Source organism: Anguilla rostrata, chromosome 10 (genome assembly GCF_018555375.3).
Source record: "Anguilla rostrata isolate EN2019 chromosome 10, ASM1855537v3, whole genome shotgun sequence".
Classification (NCBI taxonomy): domain Eukaryota; kingdom Metazoa; phylum Chordata; class Actinopteri; order Anguilliformes; family Anguillidae; genus Anguilla; species Anguilla rostrata.
The window spans coordinates 34,904,516-34,922,477 of NC_057942.1; the positions used below are offsets into that span (position 1 = coordinate 34,904,516).

General features: G+C 39.6%; 1 protein-coding gene across 2 annotated transcripts in view; it reads right to left on the reverse strand.

The window, feature by feature from the left end:
• The window catches only part of parp8 (poly (ADP-ribose) polymerase family, member 8), a 44,861-nt gene extending 28,165 nt beyond the window's left edge, over positions 1 to 16,696 (reverse strand). Inside the window, exons 1-3 of one of the 2 annotated variants that reach the window (XM_064296693.1) lie at positions 16,095 to 16,696; positions 15,320 to 15,374; positions 1,294 to 1,331 (exon numbers count right to left, since the gene is read on the reverse strand). In XM_064296693.1, the coding sequence (XP_064152763.1) occupies positions 1,294 to 1,331; positions 15,320 to 15,374; positions 16,095 to 16,185 (184 nt within the window). In that variant the 5' untranslated portion in view covers positions 16,186 to 16,696. The remainder of the gene's footprint in view (positions 1 to 1,293; positions 1,332 to 15,319; positions 15,375 to 16,094) is intronic. The other variant, XM_064296695.1, reaches the window with a different exon arrangement.
• Between the last annotated feature and the right edge of the window lie 1,266 nt (positions 16,697 to 17,962).

Consider the following 17,962-nt stretch of genomic DNA (forward strand, 5'->3'; position numbering starts at 1 on the left):
AGGCACGGCTTAATTCATGTAATAAAAACACAGTCCCTTAAACAATCAGCGGTTCTTTGGTTGCGAAAGGTCAACTATATCCGTGATTTCCAAATTATTCCACTTTTGATATTTGCCTTGTTCTCAACCTCTCTCCCTGTCAGCCTGACACTGTGGAGTAAAGCAGGCTATGCTAATTCCATCTTCAGGCACTTCCCCTCCCCATTAACTGATTCCCACATGGGAAAAACATCCTGCTATTTTGGTACAAATACGGTGTTGAGAACAGTGACAAATTCCTCTCTAGCACAGAAAAGAGCACCTAGACGAAATTTACCATGCACATGTGAAAAACTTTTCCCGAGCACAAACTGCAAAATCTACAGGTTTCCACGGTAAACTATTTAAAATACTTATACTGAGCCGAGATATATCCTTGCGTTCATTGATTATTTTCACCCTCATCTACTTAATTGTTTAATAAAATTCCCTGAGAGCTTTCTGACACAAGTGAATGTAATTACGGCTGTTTTTGAGTTCAACTTTATGTTCGAAGGCCATTGTCTTTTTTTAATGTGATGATTCATGATTGCAACACTTTAAGATTACTAAGAATCTCATCGCAGGGAATAAAGTCATTTTTAAAAGGAGCCCTTGTATGCCTCGTCCTTAAACAGCCTTCCCACCAGCATAATTCTGCCTGATGACTCAATGATTCAATTAGCATCTGAGGGAACAGCTGCTATATTGGCCAAACTGCAGAAAGGGTGTTTCAGTAAAATCGATAGCATGACAGTGTGCCAAATCCTGTGATTATGTCAGGATCCTTAGACGGCCTAGTATGGGTTTTAAGCATCCTGTGGACATTTAATTTACTGTAATTAATAACATCTGTAAAAGGAAATAATGAATACAATTTATTGTGGAGCAAGCCTCTATGGTTTCACATAACAGTGATCACAAAATTAATATTAAATACCGATATTTTATTTGTTATTTAGCCTATTTTATAAATGGCGTTGTCATTTGGAGAGAAAAATAAAATGCAAAGTATAACAACAATGGCCAATAATGTACGAAAATAGATGCAGAAAAAGGAGTATTAAAGTAATAAAGAATTGTTTCTATTTCTGCATTGACGCTTTAGATAAGTTTTAGAGAATAGGAAGTGTGCTAAAAAAAGCGAGAACAAGACTCAAAAACCTTATATAGAATAAAAACCTATAACACTGTTTACTGATGTGCATATATCCTTATTGCTGGAAAACAGAAACGCATTACACACAGGTGTTGGCCTACGCACAGAAAGCCTACCTGGATAATCTTCCGAGACGTGCACAGAATAGGACACCCTGAAAGAACAAAAAAAATAATGATTAGTCTGCAATGTCTGAAAATAAAATGTACTTGTATCATTTTGAATCTGATACCCCCAAGACCTTCAGGCAACGGACAAACTGCATGAAACACTAAAGGGATATTACAATCGATCGACTTATCATTCTCAGTCGCTGACAATGTTCTCCATGACTGGCACATTATAACTATGTACTGACCAAATGCTGAGATATGGCTAAATTGTGTGAGATGATGTACAAGTTTATGTGAATGCGCGTGAGTATATATCTGTCTTACGGTCACAAGAGCATCTGAAAAACAGCTGAGAAACTCAGGAAAAATGCTAGTGCTGTTTCTAACACCAGTGTCAAGACTACTGTAAATATTTTTTAACTTCAAAAATTCTTGTCATAATGCCTGGGCAAGGGCTCTCTTTACAACGAGGTCACCACAGATGAAAATATTATGTGAATGTTTTATTCCTGTTACCAAAATGTGCAAGACTTATTTATGCTTGAATGTAATAAGTAATGTAATGAGCATCTAATTTTCCCTTGTTGAGTCAGAACTTCCCATTAATGCAAGATATATAACTGGAAGGTCCTTATGTGTGTACCTCTGCCTCGCCAGTGCTAATGTAGCGTCGGCCGAAAACAGTAACGTTAACAACAAAATCAGTGCTAACGTAGCATCGGACATTTTTCACACAAAAAACCGATCATCAGAAGCAGTCACACAGTACAGTAGACTGCAAACACTGATGTCTTCCTTTTTTTCCTTCCAGATCCTCATCCCATAACGTGTCTCGAAACGCTCTGACATACACACTTCGAATTAGCATACTGGTGAAACACTGCAAATGTTAGGCTGTTCTAAACAAGCTTGCGGTTCACACACTTAGAAGAGAATGTTCTGCAGCAGACAAAAAAAAAAACATTTCCACCAACATTACTGCCATGATTCAAGTTTCTCTCCTTGTTTCAAATCCAAAATGACAACACTTCAGTGACTAATATGATGAAAGCTTCAACACTGGCTTAGAACTCTTAAGCTGCAAAGCTGAATTAAATTAGTCTGCCCCTTGGAGACCACGGAAGGCATACTATGCGCATCATTTGATCTATAAAGGAAGGAGACATTCAGATAAATTTAATGAGAATATTTTGAATATCCAGTTTAAGGCTCCATTAAAACATTTGATATTTGTCAACATTTCCTGACTATTTTTTTTTTTTTTTTAAACATCAATAAGAAATTTTGATTTATTATTAGTTTGGCTCATCTTAGAGATACAACTAACATGAAATGTTCCGTACAGGATAGTTACAGGTGTTATTCTGAGTTTAATCTAAAGGAATTATGTTCAACATTTGCTTGCTTGACAAGGCTTCGTTCCTTGGTCTGAAAGTGAATTTCTAAACATACACTTGTCAAGATGATATTGTACTGAAGAGTATTTATAAAGATACATGTGTAATATATATATATATATATAGATGTAAGAAACAATAAACACATTTTAACTTTTCACATAATGTATGGCTATCTTTAATCCCAGTATTTGGGGTTCAGACTGACAGAGAGAAAGCTACTAATGGAAGTGCACGTCCAGCATGACCAGATAACAACAGGTGCTGACATCTGTAATTTTTCTCCCAAAAAGTTGGCCGTGTCAAGTTACACAAAGGGCTTTGTAAAACTCCTGAAAGCCCCAGGTGTTTCTCAGTCTAGAAACAATTCGAAAAAACTAATTAGGCAAATTGTTGACTCAATTACTCATTCAATCAAGTAAACAAGGTCTCCATAACACAGGGGAGCTTTGTGAAATTGATACAAGGCATTATATGAAATACGGTATTGTACAGTTCTTTCAGAAAAGCTCCACAGCAGCGCTTGGGTATTTACACACATTTTCAAGCATACAGTGCACTGATTCCCATCTGAAACTGAATAAAACTAAAGATATCACTTTAAGATAGACACGAGCATTTTGCATTGTCATAGAGGAACTTTAGTAAACCTCAAGCAGGAAAGTGACAGTGGCAGTTACTGTTTAAAATAGAAATTATTCAAAGTTCACCCTGCCCCAGGGAGTTGGGGGCAGCTCTACAGTAATTACATTGTGCACGCTGAGTCAAATTTTCTCACATCTTTTAATGACCGTAAAGCCTTTGTGGAAGCATTTGGCATGTTCGCCCTCCGGCACAACCCATGAAAAGCAATAAATAAATTGGCCTGAGATTCGGAATTTTGAATTTGTATTTGGACACGGGAAGCAGTGTTGAAATGAAACGCTTGGTCATAAAAAGCACGTCCATGGTAAAAAACAAATAAATAATGAATACGAATCGGAGAACTCAACCTTCAAATCAGCCTTCAGATGGGGGAAATTAAAACACAAACATGAATAAAATATTTAAATGCTTGTTATGGGCTGTATTGACCGTTAATCGCTGTAACTCCGTTCACTGTAAAAGGAGCAGTGCAGGCAGACGTTTTCAAGACGACGGCTAGAAAACTACCTCGGTAAACAAGCGAAGCGATGCCGGCTACGTGCGTTTTGTGACGCGGCTCCGATGGCTTAATTTGGGCGGCTGCCGCTCATGTAAATGTGACAGATCCTCAGAGCGTTTGCAGCAGCAGCAGCAGCAGCAGCGGCGGCAGACACGTGGGGCCAGAGCGTGCCGACGATGACAGCCGGAGCCGTTGCCTTTGATCTCGCACCTGCGCCGGCGCGGCTCGGAATCAGAATGTGGGCACGCTCTAATGACGCCTTTTGTTCGCGAGCAGCAGTCACTTTTCTCGCTCCCAGTAAAAAAAAAAAAGAAAGAAAGAAAAAAAAACCCACCCAGGCTCAAAATTCACTCTCTCCGCAACACGCTTTTTTTCATTCATGAGATATTACATTGTCTAAGAGCCGAAAAAACACGCCTTTGAAATTAACCTAAATCCATTACTCAATTTCCAGGACAAAGCTCCTTATCTCCTTAGATAGAACCTGGACCTTTTTATAGATTCCCAGCATGCATAGCAAAAGGTAAGAGAAAATATGTCTCCTGGCTCTACCTCCCCCATATTTCACTCCCGTGTCGGCTAGTCACCGGACCCCAAGATTGATCACTTTAATATAGCCGTTTCTGAGAGTTCGGCTTTATGCTGAATATTCCTTTGTATACTGCCGCGAGCGTGACCATGTCCTGCTGACACCCGCAGGATTTACAGTGTGCCACTGGGAAAGGATGGGAAATTGTGGGCTCCTCTGACACATTCCCATAGTTTTATAGGGTCTCTCTTACCGGTTGCCTGGATCTGCAATGCATGTCATTATTGGGGACCGCTTGGCTGACCCCCTTCCCCCCCCCTCCACTCTCCCCAGCCGAGTGACAAATTAACACTAGTACAGAACTGGCACCTCCTGCCCAATGGCTTCTGCAGGACCTTTCAAAGACTGGAATGCAAAGAAACCCCCCCCCATGGGAACCCCAATGCTGCCTGAACACCACACTGAGAGGTAGGCCTTATCTGCTGCAATATATGTCCTTCAAACTGCTTTAGAGCCTTCTGACAATTATAGCATATGCACAGCCATGTGTTACATTGATCACACGCACATTGACACTGACACAAAATTATTCTACACACACACACATACTGTGTGTATATACAATATAATTACCGACACAGAATCCCATGGAAGGCTGCAGTGTCTGCTAGTTCTCCATGGTTTTCAGCACCACTGATTCCCGAACATCTCTGATTGGCTAAAGTAAGTAAAGCACTTTAGTAACCAGTGGTAAATTAAAATTTCTGCCATAGTAGTTTTACTGGTTTCCAAGCCTGTTTAGTTTAGCTGGAAAACACAGGAGCCTGACAGAGACTATTATATTTATTTAATTTTTTTTTTTTTCAAAGGGTGCATACAACCTCTGTCAACACAGTCCTCTCTTACGCAACCTCATCAAACACACCATCGGGCAACAGTCTATTTGAAAGAGAAGCCTTGGGAAATTCAATGCATTATTACTGATAATATCCTTGTTTATTTTTACGTACAATACGGCAAGTCACTTAAACACACAGATTCAATGTTTTCCGTTCCCTGCACAAGACAGGAGGAGTCAAGATTTATTTTGTTGTGATCGTAGGCTTGTATTAATTATGAACTTAGAGAATGAAGGGATATCAGTTAGCATTGTTCCTTTAAGAATACCTCAATCGTACCCAAAACAAAGTCAAAATGAAAGCAGGCTTTGGTCCTACAGTCTCAGGTTTGTATCTCAGCGGTGTAATTAGGCGTCTATGAGTGGAGCTAGCCTCGCCCCACCAGGAGCAGGCTGAGCTTTAGTCAGGCCTGGTTTCTCAGGATCCCGGCTAACCTCGGCGAAAGGTATGCTCTGAGGAATGCCAGCTCTCCCGCAGTCTGGCATGCGCTGCAGGGTATCCACGGCGATTGAGCCAGGGCACTGCAGGAACTCATGTACTTCAGCTGCAGCGCTCCTCGCATGGGGCGTGGGGGTGCCACAGAGGGGAAACGGGGAAGCATGACTAGCTCCAAGTTGAGGACGAAAAAGGAAAAATTACATTAACTTTTTAATTTTTTAATTGCTATGCTTCCAGAATAATTGGGGAGATAATCTGTGCTTAATATGTTTTGTATTTGATATATTTAGAGCACATAAAGAATTGAGGTCTACAAGATGGTGCACATGTCTTTTCATCTGCATGGAAAATATATTCAGGCAGATTGAATTAAGAGAATTAAATTAAAAGCCATGCCAGTGGGTAACACTGCTCCAAGGGCTTTATGTAGTGTAAAACTGTCAGCAGTTTAATTTTAGCCTTCCCACCTGGTACTGTATGCAATGCAGCGATCTGGTGGCGTGCTGACAAGCTCCTCCTGATGAAAGCTAGCGCTGTTTGAAGGCTGCGCACTGGGGCTCACAGAGCCAGGGAGGTGCACTCGCCGTGTATGGTTCCCTTCAACACTGAACCAACATCTCTCTCTCGTTCTCTCTCTCTTTTTTTTTTTTTGCTTGGATAGATCATCGGGATGGCAGTTTAATGTTTTAGTGGAGCTCAAGTGTTCTAACATGGGCCAAATTCTGAATATGGGCCTGAATTATATAGCCAGTGGCAAGGGGCATGATGGGAATTGAAGTCCAGAACTTGAAGAGGCGGAGCATGGTTACTTAGTTTCTCTCTCTCTCTCTTTCTGCCTGAGTTTGATGGAGACCAGCGGACAATGGCACTCCAGGAGCTAATGAGACATTAGCTTCGCATCGGCCATCGCTGGAAGATTACAACCTAAATACCTGGCCGCTAGTGGGAAAAGGGCTGGAAGGCGTTCATTAAGAGGGGCTATTGGGCAGACGACATACAGGACACAGCAAGAGAGAGAGTATTTTAAGTGAAAATAAGCCAGCCATGGGTCTGGGTTCTAATCAGTGTACATACTGCACTTGTCTCTGCACACTGTACAACAACAGCAGTTCTTTTCAGTCAGTACTATCCAGTATATTAACCATGGATGCACAGCTACAGTTCTACAGAGCTGGTGTGTATGCTGGTTAGGTGTGTTTCAACAGTTTTAGTTTAAGTGTTTAGTTTAAGTTACTGATTCACTAAGTTACCTGCTGATGTAAAGGAAATCACAAAAACCTGGAGATGCTGAAACAGCAGGACTGGAGTTGTGCATCCCTTATATTAATTACCATTAAGTATGCTAAATAATTACTCAATTAAATGGTGCCACAGGATAAACCACATACACAGATCTACTGATCTGATATGTTTTTCTCCCAAGGGAACATACAACATGCCTGGCAGTGCCAACACGGATATCTCTCACACACTGTCAGTAAATACACTGCCAGGCAGCAGTGTTTTTATAACAAAAACCTTGGGAAATATACTACATACAATATACTACATAACTGTAGGGAGCTGAATACTCAGTTGTGTTGCACTGGTACAATGACAATAAAGGGATAGAATTTAATTGGAATTGAAATTTTTCCAAAATGTCAGTGTGCTTTACTGAAATCTGCACTCGGATAAGCTACAAGGGCTCAGCAAAAGGGAATCTCATGTTCAGCTGCGGAGAGATTTGTGGTTTGGCAAAACGACTGTCTTTGTAAAATCATACTGACACGTTTAATCACCCCACTCATAAAAGCAATGTAAAAGCTTTTCTCAAAAACTATAAATTATCCCATACTTATAACTCGGACCTGTGTAAAAAAAAATTAGGTTTGAACTTTTCTCAGCAATCCAACATTTCGCAGTCACAAAGGCCAGATTTCACACAAGTGAATGTTTACGGATTTAGTCTTAAGCTCTATCAGCTGAATCCTTATCGTTTGCATAGCTGCCTTCAGCAGGGACGAAAGCCACATGGGCTAGCGATTCACATCAGCTGGAGCCGAAACAAAGCATATTTACTGCAAATTACCCCAATCAAAAACAATCTATTCAGGTCTGTCTGCCAACACCCACTCAGTGGAACAGTTACTCACAGAACGTGTGGGAACACTGAGGGAGTGTTCGCACCCCAGGGAGGGCCCCCATGAGCTAGCCTAATATTGCAATATTTCTATTTCCTGTTTACAGAATGTATGCCTTTTTTTCCTCCACATTCTATCAACCAAATAACGTATAGAACCCAGGCACTGTCGATTGCCAGAGCCCAGGCTGTGGTTTAATATTAGCGGTAATACTCAACACGAGCCGCCAGCAGCAGTGGCAGCGGCAGCGGCGGCAGCAGGAGCCGCACAGTGCGTGTTCTGCCTTCAAACCCAGAGGAACGGATTTCATCTGCGGTAATCCTGACCTGACCTCCCGGAGCAACAACAAATCAATTCCAGATCATTACCGAATGGAAATGCCATGGAAACAGGGGAGCTCCTAGGGCTTTTCCTCCGAGCCTCCGCAGGAATCGTCCCTGTCACACAGCCCACCTGTTCGTGGAGGTGCTGAAGAAGCTTTCGCTTAAAGGGGCCAGCCCTGCTGCGGAGCTTAATCCGGCCGGCTAATGCCTGCTGCTGGATTTGCCATTTGATATAGAAAAACCACTGCAATTTCCTGTGGCGGAAAGTCCTGGGGTCAGATAGTTAAGTCCTGCAAAGTCCACCCATGAACTCAGCCAGCTGATTTCAGTTCTACCTCTTGGCTGAAGAATTGCGCTAATGAGCAAATTCAGGTGATTAGAACAAAATACTGGATAGGACTTGAACCTGGATTTTTCACCTCTGGAAATGTATGTACACGCAGGTGGTAAAAATGCATCCTGATTGAATTAGGGGCGGTAATGCCAGAGGCAAATAATAACGTCATATTGTTTACAGTTTCTCATCTTCGCCGCGTTCGATATGTTAAGTAAGTAATTCTGAATTAAGCACTACTTACTGCTGCGTGTGTGTGTTCGAGTGCGTGTGCTTGCATGCGTACGCAGAAGCAACGCTTGAGTGGGCAACGCTGATTAACCAGGCACCAGCTGTGGATGGGGGAAATGATGTGCTTAGCAGGGACAAAAAAATTTTCAATTCGCTAATCTGACATTCTACAGAACGTGCAATGCCCAGGTTATACACTTCACACCTAATGAACAAATCAAACTATTTTTTGATTAGCAGTGTTAGGAGTGTGTAGCTAAAAAAAAATTTAAATATTAGCACATGACATCTACTCAATACAGTGGTCAAATGTCCGATTGTAAGAGTATCTCCCCATAAATTCTAAAATCTGAATATCATTAAATGAAAACCCGTGTGTTCTCCAAGGCAATTTGGACTGATACTCCCCTGCTCTTCTGCAAACGCTGTTATGAGGAAGTGGGTTGTTTACGTCGTATACACCACAATGACAAATCAGCTTGAGAATAAAAAAGAACAACTTGGACTTATCTGCCTGCTTGCAAAGATAAGTGTCTCCATTCCACCAATTGGGTGAAATTCAAGGGGAATTAAAACTCAATGAGCTGTCGACAGGCAATGCTGCTGATTCACAAAAAATATCATTCGGTTCTTAACACCCTGATGTGCTTTGGCTTTCAAGATGTCTTCTAAGAATAACACGTGTTTTTGCAAATTGATTGGGTGACAGTATTTTTTTTATATACTGTTTTTTTTTTCTTGTACAGCTGTCAAATCTTTTCAAGTCATCTGTGAGTGATCTGCAAAGTTATCTCAATGATCCCCAGGTGACCTTTCAAATGTGCAACTTTCAAATGAAATAACAGCAGCTGTAGTTACGCACGAACTCACTTCCTAGATCTACTCCTCTCCAAAACCATGTACTAGTTACTTGCGCTGGCTACGAAACACAATAACTTGTCCTGTTATGAGGTTCCCCTGTTTAATCTTGGGGAACTATTTCCACCTTCCAGTATTAAAGCAACATAAAAATGGGTACTTTATATTGTTTGGACATGTCTTTTTTGGGATGCTGCATTAGTTGAGGTGCCCAAGCATGTGACACATTTATTTTCACTCAAAACAGGAACTGTGCATTCAGTACACAGAGCAGATAGGTTTCCACCCATGAAATCAAGTAAAATACTTGTTTTTTATTTTATTTTAATGATCTGCAGTCCTTTATTCTGCCTGACACCTCCCTGAAAGCAAGACTTGGTCTTGACTTGCTTTGCTTCAATGGGTTAAGATAATTTTCTGGATTTCCTGGCTCACATAAAGATCAAATGTGCTGAAAACATAATTAGCAGAAATTACCTTACGATAAACAGTGTAGAAAAAGGTATATTACACGTCAGAGTAAGACTGAGCTACCAACTTTCCCTTTCTAAGAAACAGAAACTCTTTGCCTCAGCCAAGCCGTTATTTTCATACTGAGTCCATTTTGTAAGTAGAAATGAGCTGCTGTTTGGACTGCTTCTCGTTTCTATTTCCTGTTTACCTTTTTAAAAAAAGCTACAAGAAAATTCATCTGCATTTGTGGCCTAATTACAAAATCTAGAAAGGTTCTTCCTTCCAAAACTGCCACTGATTAAATGTCACCAAGTTAAAAAAAAACAGAAGCATACAACCATAGAGATATCTCACGATCTGCAACAGGCGGTCTTCAGCATTTGCCGTTTGGAGGTTGCCAAAAAGAGAAAGAACTAAACTACTTGCGTGCAGGTCTGGTTCACACCAAACTGGGATATGGCCCACTAGCAGAAAAAAAAATTCTGCGTTATTCATTGTGAGTAAATATTAGATACCTTTAACTGAAAATGAAGCACAGAAATACCTTCGTCTGAACCACAAGTTCTGTTTTTTCTCTTTTATTCTTCTGAGATATCTCAACTATGGAAAATGAGAGAAAACGTTTGTGCGATATAATCACCCGAAACAGAAACTATGCAGGGGGATAAAAACAAAGCAAAGGGCCTGTCTAAAATGCAAAATCCATTCTTTTTACTTACCCCAGATAATCTTGTCCCCACCCCCTAACAATTACAACAGAAGAGGCTATGCAATCTTGTTTTCAAGGATACCGAGTTGTCCAAGTGTATCAACAGCAGAACCATGCGTAATTAATTCTAATCCCACTGCATGTGCCCATTTAATGACACAGCAAAGCCTGATCAACAATTTCTTGCCTTCCCAAGCTACCATCTCTGTCAAAGTCACAAAAGCATCAACGGTATATCTTTAGGGGCACTTTTCACAAATATGCTGTTTTTTGGGAGACTGTAAGAGCTCAGGCTTCGTTGAGTTTTCCTCAAAACAACAAAGGGTTTTAGCCGCCGAACGCTCGGAGGTCGTACATAGCGCTGTCTCCGTCTTTCACGATGACTTCACGGCATGCCTGACTGGTGATTTCCCTTCTGTACGGTGACTGAACGCAGGCCCGGGGATATACCAGGATGACACAAATTGAGTACTTTCCTCGTAAATGGAAACAAAATACAGCCTGAAGTCGGTACATCACCATCCCATTCAATTTATTTTTTTTTACAACTTTCGCATGAACCATTTTTGTATAGAGCTGAATTTGATGATTTATCTAAAAAAAAAAAAACAACTCTCTCAGTGTGAGGAAAAAATATTGCTGTAAAAGAATGTAATGCCTGGAGGTAGCATAGGTTTGGAAAGTGCCGTTAGCCTGTACTACATGTACTACAGGTTATGAGCTAACATAATTTTTTCTTTGGACAGGACATAAACAATGATACATGAAGTGCAACACAAATTTCACAACATGCTCTAATGTAGAAAATTTCCTAAAAGTGACAGAAAGAAACAGCATTGGTCTAGAAACCCCATATGGAGAATATAACTCAGGTAGCTGGGCATCTCGGCAAGACGCAACACAACTGCCTGTGCAGCAATAACCGCAGCACTATCAGAAGCCTGTGCATGAAACTCCAAAGGCAAGTTAAATAACATGCACAGCAATGGGAGTTGCACCATGACCAGCCAGTTTCTGCTGTAGATAATTTTGGTTCCTCAACTGTGTTTAATACTTTGAACTCCATAAAACCATGCCACGGGTGGTGACTTATAGATGTGCATTTTTCTCAAACTGTACTTTATACAATGACCATGTTGGTCATTGTGACCTCACGACCTGAGCAGAGGCTGTACTTCCCTGTTGAGTATGGTTCCTCCCAGATTTTCTCCCTGTTTGTATAACCAAGGGTGTTCTTCCTTGCCACAGCCACCCTGGGCCTAATTTTGTGGAGATTTTAGGCCGGAGACTGCTGTAAAGCGTATTGCAATAAATGCGTCGTACACTGATTTGATCTGATTTGATTTCTACAGCGTCACTCTGCAATGCATGCACTCATTGTGACTTGTGATTTTAATAGGCCTAAGTGATTCCTCATCTTTCATGTAAAAACTAGTATCTATATTTAAAAACCTTAATGCAGGTAATCAATTACTAACAACCTTAAACAGTTTAAAAAATGAGATGATCTAAACAATATCCATGGTTTTGACGTTTGCATTGAATATTATTGTTTGATTCTGTTTATCTAATCCTCTGATGAATATTTCCAATTTATGTTGGCTTGAATTTTCTTTTGTTTACAAATAATTTTCCATTATTTAAATGCAAAGCTATACTTAAGTGAATGCTAAGATGTTAATATTAAGACAATTCATTCTTGTTTTTTTTTTTACTGTCCAAACTGATTTGTAATTTGTATCCATACTGTGGGTTTTCCTCGTGCTAACAGACAGAAGGGGCATGGTTGGCTTCACAATGCATTCTGGTTATTGAAGTCAAATAGAACCGAGCTTACATTAGCTTAGCCACCGTATGCAATTGAAAACTAATTTTCTAACCAGAAAAGAAAAAAAAAAACAATGTCCATCCATCATCTAACCTGGTCAACAGGAGCCAATCCCAGCATGCATAGAGAGGCAGGTCACCAATCCATCGCAGGGCACACACACCATTCGCCCACACACTCATACCTACAGGCAAGGCCCTGCCTGGGATTCGAACCTGAGACTTTCTTGCTGTGAGGTGCCAATGCTACAAAAACAATGTCCAAAACAGTTGAAGTACTGTTTTCCAAAAAGTGAAAGTTTTGTCATAACTGTTTCACAAATCTCACTTCAATAACTGTGGAACATAAAGTAGCATTAGGAAATGCATATTTTCATATGACGTGCCAAAACAAACTATCTTTTTAAAACACTGGTATTAAAATTTGTATTAGTATTCAAATTGGTTTTAATTAGTCATTACCAAGCATTGCATCCACTGGTGTTTTCTCACAGCCATGATTAATGTTCAGTGTATTAAGCCTTGTTTCACAGGCACGAACTTCTGCACACATTTCAACAAGGCCAAAGGCAGCTTATACCAAACAAACCAGGATAAAAATGAACATTGTTGTCATAGCCCTTCACCACAGTTCCAAACATGTTTTTCTCTCTCTCCATTGCTCAGTTCAACAGTACCTTCTAACATTTCTGCCAGTCCACATTCAAACTCTTAATTTTCCACTGGGGAGAAAAAGGGGACTCTTCATGTGAAACGCCACTCAGCGGGTAGTATCACATTACCAGATAGGATATTACACGTATTGTGCACTAGCCAATAAACAGCCTGCAGTGGACATAAGATATCACCAGTAGACAAACAATGGATGAGCTGTCTGCCACTCACAGTTGCAGTAAGGAGTTGAGGAAATGGAAATAACTTGATAAAGCTATGAAGGCCACGTCTGGATTAAAGGTGCCTTCTAATTATGGCAACAGGAATCTAAAAGCCAAGGTGTTACTTTACATACACAAATCTTGTCAGGACCATCTTTTCTATATTTGTGCTCCTGCGGTGGGTTAAATGCCTTTCTCCAACAGCTCATTTTAAATTTGCATATCTACCTTGAAATTTGCATGAGTGTAAAAGACTATTTCTTTCAGTGTGCTAATTTGTGTCACAAGAGGTGTTTTTTTAGACTGCTACAAAGCATAACCACATAACCCCTAGCATTATGAAAAACATCTACAGTAAAGAATCATTCAACAAGACTGGCTTAAGGCTGACAGGTTTTCATTCTCTTTGCTTTACCAATATGAATACTGGAGTTTGGTTGTTATAATTAACAACTAGGCCTGCCCACAGAGTTAATGACTTATGAAACACTCAACAAGAAAACACTGATAATCAGTCCCCCTTCTTTAATTATCTTAAAGTAAAAGCATGCATTGGATCTTGGCAATGTTCTAACACCACATAGGCACACAAGACTAAAAGGAATCAAGCAGCAAAAAATAATTTTGCACACAAAAATCAAGGTGAAGCCAAAGCTGAAAAAATGCTGGATCTAGCCGCATATAAACTACTTTGTCAACCAAATGAAAAAAAGAAAAGCTTGCCACTTTCCAAGAGGACAGACATGAGAAAATCACCACTTATTCTATGTTTGTATATTGATCCCCTGCTTGGTGTGGCCTGCACATGACAATACTAGTCTAATTTCCACCTATTAATTACACAGGAGCTACATAATATAGTCAGGCTTAGGTTGTACAGTAGTATCTACATTGCTTGGTGGACAGCAAAACAAGTTTGTTTTAAAACCCTCCCTTAAACAATGCCACCTTTTCATTAAGCCTCAATGATATCTGTGGCAAAATGTTATAAAATACATTTTTAAAATAATAATAATCAGGCTGACATATAAAGAAGTACCTGCAGAGTACTAACTGTCAGTTGCACAAAACAGACTTACTTGTGCATTCATAGTGTAAAATTACAAGTGTAAACATGACCATATTTTTTTTCTTTTTTTTTCTGTATTCGCCGAATTCAAAACTATTATAAGTAGAGGACTGGGTTGTTTTGAAATAATTAATGTCTGGGAAATCCCAGGTGACTGCAACACCGTAACAGTTCGTTTTGAAGCCAAATGAACTTTTGTATGATTAGGGATATATCCTGAAACCATCTTTGAATAACTTTCCTATTCTGAGCTCTAAGATGGAACCCAGTTAACACTAAGCCACAGTGTTGCTGTCACATAGTGGCAATGTTATAACACTGACACAACATTCCAGTAACAATGTGAGAACATTCGGTGTTAGCTGGGGAGTTGTTCGATGTTACAACCTAAAACACTCACCACTACCACTGTTTTCTTTGACAAAATAGGCCTAACTAAATTATAGCCAATAGCACTACAGCAATATTATATTGGGGAACATTTTAAGTCATATTTAATCATGTTCAAATTAGCTTTAAAGACACATAATTTTCTGCTAAATTATATTCAAAAAGTAGCTAATGACCCAACTTACATGATCTGATACAGTAAGACGCGTCTAAAAGTTGACAAGTCTGCCATTTCAAAAGATTTCATTAAACAAGGACAAACACCCTCCAGATAGCCAAGCCAAGTGACATATTTAAATAGTATTGGTTAAAATGAAGTTATTAAAGGCCAAAAGATTCATTTCAGTAGTCCTAATAACCGCTACCATCACTTGTATATTCTTTATTGGAATTGATCAGCCTTTTGATGGTAATTTAAGAAAATAAGTACCTTTTAGATCCCTTGGAATAAGTGAATGTGAACGTGGCGTCCGTGAATCGGAAATCTGAAATTAGACGGAAAAAAATTACCTGTCAGGTAAAAACAGGGATTCACACTACAATGGATATAATGTAACATTGAAAACACCACAATCTCTGGAAAAGTCCCCTTTCAACAAGTGCAGTTTCCATGGCAACATCAGAAGGGGGTTTCCATTGACAATGGATGAAAGGGAGAGATTGATAGTTAATAAATATTTTCAGAATCGTTCTGCGTGTGTGAAAACTGTTGGGCATTTACAATTGGTATCTTTAGATGGCTAACAGCTTTTTTTCGTTGCTCCAGCTAAACTGACTGTTATGTTTGGCATGTATAGCACAACCTATCGTCATGACTAGCATAATAATGTTTTATCATAATTTATTGTACTGAATCAAACCATTTTCATGCCCATAAAATCAATAGACTTACAAGGAGTGCAGTTGTTTTTGTTGTAAATGATCTTATTAGGGACGAAACAACCGCAAATCAATCAATCAATACCATATTATTGCCTCATCGATTATTTCAAAATACATTATTCAAACATTTAATTTAGTGGCATGTTATCAACAGAGAAGCCGACCATAAGTACATACAACTCTAAGCATAAATGCATGTATTTGTGTGTATATTTATATCCAAAATAAATGTGCACAAGTGCATAAAGAATTAGGCAGTGTATTGCTAACGGCTAAGCAGAAACCAAGCTAGCTAGGAATTACCACTGAAGTGGGAAACTCACCAGAAAACAGGCAGTCTTTCTCTGCCTTGCACCTTTGAATTACGATGTCGACGTCTTTTTGTATTCTCTCTTGCCTTGAACACATCCCCATGAAATAAAACCCCCTGGAATGCCTTGGTTTATTATTTACTGCAAAAAATAAATTGATCTTTCAGGAATTATATATTCCACAGCCTGAAATTCGAAAATGAGCTTTGCTGACTCTGGCTGGTCTTGAAATCCCAGGTGTATCAGACGCACCGTGCTGTTACTGCCTCTATATCATCACTGATAACAATAGATTGAAATAAAAAAACCTCCAAGACTCAACAGCTCCGCAGCGCGATGTATTTCACATAGATAGCTCTTTCAAACCGAAAGCCCAATCTCCACTCCACATCGCTCGGCTGAATGCAACAATGGCGATTTCGAAATCTACAGCAATAGCTACTGCTAGTCTTAAAGTGAAATCAACATCGCTTTCTGTCCGTTACTGGAGCTCGATTAGAAAGCACAGTATCAAGACTGTCGTGCTGTGAATCATGCACTGAACTCAACAGACCACATTTCAGTTGCAGTTGGGTGATGTCATGAGTGTGACTTCTTTCACTTCCTACCTCACTACATTTTCTGCTGTAAAATAAGGATTCCACTATAGGCTACCTCCCGTATTCTGCATATGTAATAGTTATCCATAAACAACACACTCTCGAGCCTGATTGGCTGACAATGGTGAAAATATTTACGTAATGCATGGAAAACATACTTCATTATAGTGTGAATCAATGTGGAAACGTTTCAAAATTAAGGTTATGAAATCTATTCATTCCATTATTGTCTGATAATTAAACGTTTTCATTAATTTGTTTCGGAGATCCTAAACCAAATAAACTTTTACGAAACTTTGTTGACACAACCCATATGATTCTGTTAGTTTAAATGAATTCTAATCTCCTCAATCTGTTTCTGTGAACGAAAATGTAACATAGGGCCTACGCATTTATTTATTCATTTATTTATATAGGACTAATCTTAGGTGAATCCAGGAAATTGATTAAAAAATAACATTAATCTAAACCTTTTTTATCGCCGCCCTTATCTAGTGAACAAAAGGAAAATTGAAGCAGATTGTTTTAGTGCAGTATTTCCCCCCTAAGAGACGTCATTACTTATTGCTACTGAGTTATCTTTTCCACAAATTAAAACATTTCTTTCCTGCGGAGCGACGTGTCTTTCATGACAAGTCTTTCCAGGCTCCACAGAGCGCAAATGAGCCAATCACTGAAGAAGCGTGACGCTGGTATTATCCGTAATATGTCATGGCCTTTTTTCATTCATTGGGTTTGAACTGGATTGATGGCGATTGCGGAACAACGCTAAAGACAGCCTTTTCCATTTCCATCAAACAAACCATGAGTTGATTGACGGAGTTATATTTCTTCTGCATAATTCCAGACTGCCAAGATTCATACAAGCTTCATTGGTCCAATGCTGTGACCATATGCCCTGTTACATTGCATTTCTTTGGTTTTTACATTTCTTTATTCATTCCCTGACACTGGCTATGCATTGTTTCCAAGGCAGTGATGCAAAATGACTTCTTAGCAACCGTCAGTCTAACATAGTTGGGTCTTTGCAACATACAAGCGGACATCATCCACTGTCTTAAACAGTGTTTTCATCTATTACACGGCAGGGGTTTGAAATGGGGGGTTTTGTCATGACTGTACTTCCCATGACAGACAGAGGGTCTCACAGATGGTATAAGCTAATGCTCCAGCCATTGGAGGAGGAGCAGTTGTGCATACCCTTATGAAAAAATCACATGTTCAAAGACCACATGTGAATGCGAAGTATGTGAAGAGTACACATGAGAACTATAAAAATAA